Here is a 9,927-nt window from a genome sequence, read left to right as displayed (position 1 = left end):
CAGATATACAATTGTTCTTACATTACAGATATCATTAATGGAATACTAGATATCTAAAATTAAATTCTTAGTAGTCAAAATTGAATTACTGACATCTCGCTGTGGAATTTTAACTAGTAAGAATGGAGTTTGGGATATCTACAATTCCATTTCAGATATCTGAAATACAATTGTAAATATCTGTCAGAATTAACTAGTCAGAATTTAATTTTCGATATCTAGAAAGAAATTTCCACCAGTTAAAATTGTCATTGTAGATATCTTTAATGAAATACTAACATATCTGAAAGTAATATGCAAATTAGAGCTACATATCCAAAACTAATATGCACATTTCTGTGACATCATACGGTTTGTTGAATATTCATGAAGTAGGCGAAGCCTATTTTTATATCGACCAATGGCTTAGTGGTATTTAAAATGCGGGGGAAAAAAATCTAATTTGGCGACTAAAATAAATGAGGTCGGGCACAAGGGGCGGGTTCTCCCATCACTATAAAACATACTTTAAGTTGCTGGCACGTGAATTATTGTAGCGCAATCCTTGAATTGACCCTCCCTGACCACCATCGGCGCCCTCATGCTTCGTTTATTAAGCTTGCGTAGCAGGGCTCTAGTGCGTCAACAATCTGTCAAGTACGAGTTTACACTTTAACTGGTCGCACCGATGAACTAGTGAACTAGTCATTGGCGGACTGTGGGCTTCCTCTGGTTACTGCTATTCCTCCTTTGGACAGTCACACAACCACCCCAGCCACCTGGTGTTGTGCCGCAGCTCTACGGGGGCTGCCAAACAGGCAACTGACGCTACATAAGCAGCCCGCACCAGCTACTGGGGACTTGCATACTACAGCAGCTAATTGTTGAGTTTCCATGGTGTGGTGAGGTGCATTTCCACTTCACTTGGCCTCACAATTACTGCATCTAAACTACAGTATTAACATGTACCACTGTCACTATGGAGGGAGAGGAGAAGCTAAACACCTGAGACACCTAGCAAGAGGCAGCAGAGGCTATCTCTAACAGCTGAGCTACAGAACAGTCACAAGCAGAACTGTGGAGCTTGTATATGACTGACTGATAAGAGAGCAATGAGTGCTTGATGAGAGCTACTGTCATTGTATCAGTGGATTAATGAGCTGCACTAATGTAAAGTTTATTATCTTGCAATGATGAAATAAGTAGTCAAGAAAAAGAGTAATATCAGAGTGTATTAATACTCCATTACAAGCAAAAGCCCTGCAATCCCTAACTTAAGCAAAAGTTAAAATGACTAGGATCAAAATATTCTTACAGTACCTTAACTTAAGGTGGCCTACTCATTGTGCAGAATGGCCCATTTCAGAATAATATGTTTAATATCAGCTGATTATTATATAAATGTGAAGCTGAGAACTTTATATTTTTCTTTAAATTCAGTGGAATAAAAGTAAAGATAAATACACAAGCAAAGTGCATTATTTCAATATTACACTGCTAATATAAGTTCAGTACTGAAGTAAATGTTGCTTTTTAGCACTGTTTATTATTGACATTATATCTAATAACATTTTTATGGCCAGTTAAAAATATTCTGGCCGGTAAAATCTTTTGGCCTACAATGGCAGGTAGACCAAAAACGTAATTTTGGACCCTGTGCAGACATATAAAAAATGGATTTCGGATATGTCGGACATATCAGAAATGCAATTGTATCTGCAAATGACTGTTATCCTTATCCGTTGTAATCCGTTGTTGTGGGTGTCGGTCGTTTGTTGGCATTATCCTTCTCCATTTCACAGCTTGCATTGCCTCGTGTTGCACACTGTTGACTGTAGTGGCAGAGAATGAGCTCTAGGCAGAGGTACTCGTGAGCATGCATATACGTCACATCCTCTTCTTTGGCAGTAAAAACGTCCCGAGTGCTTTAAATAAAAATCAGCCCACAGGCTGTTAGAGGCAACGGAGGAAGTTGGGGTAGGTCTCAATTTTTCAGTTCCTCTACTATCCCTTCACACATTGGCTATTGGCAAGATATTTGATTGATGAATACATGTAAAATCTGACATATAGCCCTTTTAACACTGTAAAAACAGTTCTTCTGTTCTCATTATAAGTACAACTAAGGCCTCTTTCTGGTATTTACTAGAACATGTTTGGTACAATGCAGTTTTGTTGATTTCAACAAAAAGAGAATTAGGAGTAGCTCTTAATATTTGCAATGCAACTTGCATTTTTGTTGATGTTTAGCAATGATGTAAAAAACTTGTATTATTTACTTTTACATTGTTCATAAACAAAATTAAATTAAACAGATATATTTCAAAAGACAACACACACTAATAGGTTGTTGTGAAACACTACCTGTATTTCTCTTTGCCTGGTCGTTCATCAGTCGTGACCCAGAAGCGTGCATGTATGATCATGTTCTTCACACGTTCATCCTGATCAGGAATCTGATTGGCTGTCCTCTCTGCCAATGAGAGGAGCTGAGACGGCAGACCAGAGATCAGCTTGGTTTTGGTCAACCACAAAGCCTGACGCACACCTACAGGATAGAGAGGAACGGTGGGACAGAGAGGGGTCAGGTTTGCAATTTAAGAACTTGCTGGTTAGTTGGATCAATTTGCTGCTGCTGGCCTCTTCCTCCTAGATAAACAGGCAAAGTCATTGTTTTATGCTGATGACCCTGTTCCATTATTTCTTAATGAATAGGGACCACAGTTGTAGAAAAAAATGTGGTATATTGCTGCATTGGTATAACCTTAACCGCATCAGGGAGATCAACATGGGCAGTGGTTGCACATACAGAAGAAGTTCAAGGAGCTCTAAATGCAATTTGTTATGATGAAACCTGTGCTATCAATCCACAGTGGTGAGGGGTGGGGCCGGGCTGGGCTGGATGGGGATGGGGATGGGGATGGGGGCAACTGGTGCCTCCTCAAGGTCCTTCAGTTTGGTGGGACCCCCGGCAGGTGGTGGATGGGGCAGGGGCTGACAGTGCATACCCTCCCTCCCTCTCATGAGGGAAACGAGAGAAGTAGGGCAAAAACAAACAAGAAAACAAAACAGAGAAAAACTAACTGCAAAAAAGATAAACAAACAAAATCACAAATACAGTTAAGTGCCACTCCTCAGTAGTCAGACTAACTTCATGTGATCTGGGAGTGGACAACTCCAGGAAGGCACAGGTCCTATCAGGGCCAGCACCCACCTCAGGGCCTGGGTGCAGCTCTAAAGAAAGACCTCCTTAAACTTAACTAACTGGGGGGCTAATCCCGTCCCTCTTTTTCACCCTGGGGTCTCTGGCTGTGCGGCTCAGTGGGGGTGCCTGTTTCACGCCTCCCTGGCGGCCCGGTCCGGCCTTACAACTCACTGCTGTACAAGCATCATAATGGTTATTGTTGCAATATATGCTATTGATTGTAGATAATGACTACTACAACTTTATTATATGGTTGCTGCACTGCCTAATTTATAATTATTAGTCCAATATTGTATTATATATGAAGATAATCAAAATATCACTATTATTACATATGACTATCATCATGGCATATAACGAAACTAGTATGTGAATATAATCAGGACAGTGTGTCTGTGTGTGTGTGAGTGCATAAGTGGGTGCTTGTGGGGATATGTGCAGATGTGTGTGTGTGCGTATTAGGTTGGGTATTATTTCATAAAAACACAAAGATGAGTGTACATGTGGGGCGGCTGTGGCTCAGTGGTAGAGTCGTCTTTCAATCGGAAGGTTGGAGGTTCGATCCCCAGCTCCCTCAGTGTACATGTCAAAGTGTCCTTGGGCAAGACACTAAACTCCCGGTGGCATAGCCAATGGGTATGAATGTGATAACTGATTGACAGTGGGCCACTTGAGGTAGCATGTGTGTGAATGTGACATGTAGTGTAAAAGCAGCTTTGAGTGGTCGCAAAGACTAGAAAAGCGCTATATAAATACAGTCCATTTACCATTTACCATGTGTATGTACTAGAGCCCGACCGATATTTGGGTCCGATATCAGGGAGTAAAAAAAATCTGATATCGATATATCTGCCGATATATTCACATATGTTCAAAATGTATCTGAAATTAAAATATTAAAATTCCAAATCTGAAAAGTTATTGTCACATTTGCATGACATACAAAATTCAAATAAAACAGTGTTTCTGTAGCACCTTTATAGCACCAAAATAAAATATCAAATTAAATAGAAGTGAGTATTACGCAAAAACACACAAAAGTAGGAACAAAAATTATTTTCCTGTTTTTCCCACCTTCACACAGTGCTGCTGAAGATGAAAGTCACTAAACACAGACCAGCTCATTTAACAGACTGATACTGCTAATAATAGTAATAACAGGCTTAATGAGCAGAATTTTCTATATTAAATATTCCCTATTAATCAACATCATAATCCAGGAGAAGTGTGAGCTGGTGTCTGTATCTGCAGAGGATCTGCCCTTCGTCTGTGTTTCTATTCTTATCATTCTGCTCTGTTTGGGGCATTTTGGACGATCTATGGACTGTCTATCGCGGGGCAGCGGTCTGGAGCTCAGCCAACAGTCTGCAGTTCGGGACTCAATCAAAATGTAACGTGACGGTGACATGGCTGTCTCTCTGCTCTGCTCTCTGTCTGTATCACCGTCACATCATAACTTTAACTTCTCTATGAGACGTGAAAGGGACCTCACAAAACGTCTTCATTTGCCGTTCTGTGAATGAGAACAGTCCGCGCGTGTGTGTGTCTCACTGCTGTAAGGAGCTGCAGGCGTGACGGAGGGCGGAGTAGACAGACCCACACACCTGGAATCAGCGCGACGATGGCTTAATAAAACAAAACCCTGTATCTTCCTGCGGGGTTGTACGGAGGTGTAGACGTGTAAGCTTGTTGTTTAGAGCGTAACCGCTGTGAAACTAGCAGACAATAAAGTTTAAAGCTCCTGTACCTTCGTTACTATCGAATTTAAAACTAACTGAGAGCCAGACTGTACACACGGGATCTCGTCTGCGCAGTTTAGATGCGCAGAGGGTAGAAACAGCGGCGCTCTGAAAGCAAGCTTTCTTTGGTTAATTACTGTGATTTTAACATGAGTTTGTTGTTCACAATGTTTCGTTCTGTATGGGAAAGATAATGCTTCGTCCTCCATCATGCCTGCCGCCTAGTGCTGACTGAGTAGTTTAAGTCGTTAAGTTTGCTATTTATGTTCCAAAATGCAAAAAAATATATTTTGTTAGTGTTTTTATTTTGTCTGTTTAGTACATATGTTCTGCATATGTTGGTAATTGTCATTTTTGTGCTGGTTTATAGTTGTAACCACGAGTGAGATGGCTGTTACATTTCTTGACTTCAGCTGTATTTTGTTAGAAAAGTTGAGAGCCTGGCTCTCATATGCTGTCATAATTAAAATTATGCCCTCTGTTTGTAAGGAGGCGTAATGACTTTATCCCACAGCACTGCTGAAATTAAATTATTTTATATCGGAGCATATTGAAAGACACATACGCTATATATTGATATCGAAACGATATACCTGCAATGTGTGAATAACGCCCGATAGAATTGGTTGACCGATAAAACGGTCGGGCTCTAGTATGTACTTATGTCACAATATGATATCTACTTAAAAGAAAACTTTTTTTAAATTTAATTTTGTATTTATTGTTTATTATTAATTTTTCCTTTCTCCCCTTACCCTCCCTGGCAAATACAAAAAAGCAGTCATTTTGTTCATAGAAACGCTGTTTCAGATCACACTTAACACAGATAAACCTCATCCAAACAAAAGCATTAACTTTCTTTCTCATTTAGTTTAGTTAATTTCATTACCTCTCTAATGTCACTTATTTTGGTCATATTATCTCACCAATAAAATTAAATACATAAATGCAATTAGTTAATAAAATGTTTGGGTTTTTTTGACAAATTCCAAGTCAAAATCATCACCGTTGTATTCACTAAAAACAGTTCCACATGACAGTTGTGTTGAAGCTAACTTCCCCCTCTCAGGACACTTTGAACATTTCCACTCTGCTTTCCAAAGCTCAATCAGATTAAACAAATTTATAGCTGCAAAAAAAGTCTTGACGCCTTTATTTAGTACTTATTTACTTAATCCTCTTAGTTCCCTGTGGAATATAAGGCTGCGACTATCCGCATTTTTTCATATGCTACGAATATATTATGGAGGAAGTTGTATTTTAGTGACTCTCCTATGGAAATTATGATAAAGGTAACTGTGTCAAAGCCTGTTTAAAACAAAGTAAACTTCAATAAATTGTCAAAAAGTTTAGGCAATTGTCTTGTTTTTGTAATCATCATTCTTATTATGTCCGAATACAGTCTACAAGTGAAACAACGTCTGGGGTTTACATTTAAGCCCTGATCAATGTCAGCATGGAGATAGCTATCAGCTGTGGTAAGGAGCAGTTGGCCAGATTAACTTGTGATACGTTTTCCAATATGTCATGAATAAATTGAGGTCTTTAGTAGGGCTGGGTTTTAAAAAAATCGATTTTCCCCGATTCTCATTTAAAGGACCAAATATCGATTCATAAATACAGGGATCTTTCAGAATATGTGTAAAAATGTGTGATCACTCACATTTCTGAGTGCTCCTGAACACAGCACGACTCAGTGCATCCCCTCGAAATACGGCAATGAGGGAGACATACCGGGAGACTTGTTGATTGCACCTACTACACGACATCAGAGATAACCGACAGACTCTTTTTTATCGCGTGTGCTTCCATGAACATGTAAGTTAGTATAGCACTGATGTTTACTCTCTGTTAGTGTCGGCTTTGGCCGTGAGTGTATTTTTGGCATCTTGTTATACAATATGCCTTTCCCTATAACTCTCGTGGTTTTGTTCTTCGCGCTCACGTGCTATGAGGACTGAATTGCAAGAAAAAATATTTAACTTTTGTGACTTAATTAAACAGACTGATGATGAAGACAGTCAACAAAGCAGACAGAGAGACAGACTTTTGGGATCATCTTGAACCAGGCCTGGGCAAGATACACGGCGTTGCTGTATGGGACATGAATGATGCAGTGAGAGCTTAACAAGCCAAGGTGCGCCTGTGGGAGACTCAGATGCAGCAAGGAAACTTGGGTCACTTTCCAAGTTGCCAGACAATGACAAACCACGTCTCCACCATGGTGTTCCCAACTGCGTGTTTTGCTGATAAACTGAGTGGACCTGGCAAGAGTTCAACTCTGTGATTTTCCGACTTTGGGGCTCAGAAATATTAATTAGAACTGCTCAGTAATCCGTTTGTAGTTGACTTGGACAGAGCACCTGTAAACATCCCAATTGAGCTGATAGAACTCTGAAACGATGCCCCAAGCTCTGCCTCCCAGCTGCTAAAATGCTCTGCATGTTTGGAAGCACATACCTGTGTAAGCAACTGATGCACAATCCATCCTGAGAGTGTCCACAGCTCAGAACCTAACCCCAAACATGAATGAACCTGCAGCCAAAAAAAGATGCTAAGCATCTGACTTGGGCAAACGGGCTTAAGAGCAGAGTGCACTTAAATATGTTTTCTTTTTGCACTTTTCCTTGTAATCACAAGGTAGGCTGTTTATGTATATATATATATTTGCACATTTTCACCAGATTGATCTTATTTCAAAGTTTTTGCTTGACGGTGTTGTGATAAAAAAAAAACAATATTTAAGATTTTCTTGACAAAAAATATAGTTTTCTGGCTGTTTTTGAAGCATGTGTTAAAAAGTTTTTTGGAAATTACTGCTGATAGAGAGGGAGACAAACAAATTAATTATGCTGCTGTGTCTTTTATTTTAAATTCGATCTCATTTCTTGTTTTCGATACCCTTGATTTTTTAAAGAATTCTATAAGATGTCTTGGGAGTAGTTAAGTTCATATTTTTGTATGACTAATTTGTCATAATACCTCTGATAAAAACGTGGTTTATTTAAGTCTGTTCTAAAAATGTTGACCCCGTTCGGCCCTTGTCTTAGACCCAGTTTTTAGGCCCCGTTGATGGAGTTTGAGACCGCTGCTTTATGTGTCTCTGAATCTTCTCTTTAACATCACACATCCCATAAAGCGCTGTGTTTATGATTTTTGCATGTAAAATAAAATGTGTTGAAATGATGTCTTTGTGTAGACAGGATTTCACACACCACTGCAAAATTATTTTTGAGAAATGTCGCTACAATCATCACTTCCGTAACCCTTTCATTGCTGTGATGAAAAAAAAGTGTTTCTGACAAGTTGATGTCATAACCGTATTTTAGCCGGTTGAAAAACGGTTTAAATTATGTCTTAGATGTCCAAAACTGATTTCACCCAGTTTCAACCAAATTTCAACGTTGAAATCTCAGTTGCTGCTGAATGGGCATTTACACACTAAAGCATCTGTTAATGCTATTTCGCTGAAGGTCTAAAAACACGTATAACTTGCAAGCTGTGTGAGCAAAAACTAACTATTTATTAAAATTTGGGCTACACATTCCCGGACTATATCAAGGCTATACCGAGTCCAGGCGTTTAAAGTAGTTTTTTTGTAAAGTACCCCTACCCCCGAACCAGAGGCTCCACATATCACATAGCCTATAACGATGAACTGGAAGTGTAAGTGGGAACATTTTACCTTCCAGTGCGTTAGTCCGTTGGTTGTATACATAGCACGGGTTCTCATTGTGCAGAGGCATCTCGCTACCCAGGGAAGCCCTGTATTGCCTGTGATCCTTGTAGTCCCTCTCCCACTGTGGGTTAACGGGCTTTGCCAGCCCCGGCACAAGGTGCATCCTTTTCCCGTACGTGACCACCTCCAGCCCGGTAATCTGTACTCTCTCCCTGGGTTTGCGTGCAGTAGTGACCTTGGCTGTCAGACACCGACTGCTACCGAAGTTTCTACGGACCTGCAGGAGGCTGGCTCCTACATGTGCGGACAACCGTTTGAAATCTTTAAGGAAAACGATTTGAGAAAGCAATGGAACCGCCGTTTTTAAACACTGAGCCATTTCTAGAAACACAATTAACCTGTTATCTATTTATCAGTGTATTTTCAAGATTAAAGTTGTTCTTCTGAACTAAGCCATTGCCTATCAGTAAATGCGGGTGTAGGGCGCCGCCATTTTGGATATTTTTTTCTCTTCTTCTTCTTCTTCTTCTTCTGCGTTTTAATGGCGGTTGGCAAACTAGTTTAAAGGTGCATTACCACCATCTACTGGACTGGAGTGTGGAGCAGTCGATTGGAAGGAGAAAAGAAAATGAAATTCTCTCTATAATTCCGGTGTAAGCAGGGCTGGACTGGGCCAAAAATCCACCAGTTCAACGTCCTTGCAGCCCCCAAAGAGTATGGTATAGGCTACTATTCAATACATTTACTTCAAAGCAAGGTAGAAGGTCCCGTAACCAGTGCGCAAGCAATCTCTCATGACTGACTCCCTGGTGTTTAGAGGTGACTGTGGAGTACACCATGCTAATCCATTCTCAATTAGAAGTCATAATAATTTCAAATTAAATAAAATTATTTACGTGCTAGGTACTAAATATGTCTTCTCCACTACATCTCAGAGGTAAATATTGTACTTTTCACTCCACTACATCTGTCTGACAGTATTAGACACTTTCGATTCGTTTTTCCCCTACCTTTCCAGTGAAAACCATTGATCTCCAGATGTGTTGATTTTGATTTATATGATTAACTGAAGGATTAAGTGTCCCTTCACATGCTGAAGAAAACTCCATGTTGAGGTAATAAACCATTGAACCCCAGGTTTTTTAAACTGAAGAAAGGACTTGTTTTTATGAGCTCATGAGAAGTGTCTGACTTTTTAGCAACATATGGTACTCACAGGTCAGCAACTCTACTCTGCAGTTAAATGCATACCAACATACCAATTCAGTAATAATATTTTTTTATGTTTTCCAAAAAACATCAGATATTATAGTAAAACACTGACA

The 9,927-nt window shown here is 39.8% G+C and overlaps 1 protein-coding gene across 1 annotated transcript in view; it reads right to left on the bottom strand.

The window, feature by feature from the left end:
• The window catches only part of mrpl37 (mitochondrial ribosomal protein L37), a 16,195-nt gene extending 7,069 nt beyond the window's left edge, over positions 1-9,126 (bottom strand). The window contains exons 1-2 of the mRNA XM_069684846.1: positions 8,609-9,126; positions 2,344-2,527 (exon numbers count right to left, since the gene is read on the bottom strand). Coding sequence (XP_069540947.1) covers positions 2,344-2,527; positions 8,609-8,981 — 557 coding nt within the window. The 5' untranslated portion in view covers positions 8,982-9,126. The remainder of the gene's footprint in view (positions 1-2,343; positions 2,528-8,608) is intronic.
• Positions 9,127-9,927: the final 801 nt, after the last annotated feature.

This window comes from Semicossyphus pulcher, unplaced genomic scaffold (genome assembly GCF_022749685.1).
Source record: "Semicossyphus pulcher isolate SPU_LCO1_2020_fin unplaced genomic scaffold, fSemPul1.0.p SCAF_7, whole genome shotgun sequence".
In the NCBI taxonomy this organism is placed as follows: domain Eukaryota; kingdom Metazoa; phylum Chordata; class Actinopteri; order Labriformes; family Labridae; genus Semicossyphus; species Semicossyphus pulcher.
Note: the sequence above shows the minus strand (reverse complement) of the source record. Positions and strands in the feature narration are given on the sequence as shown.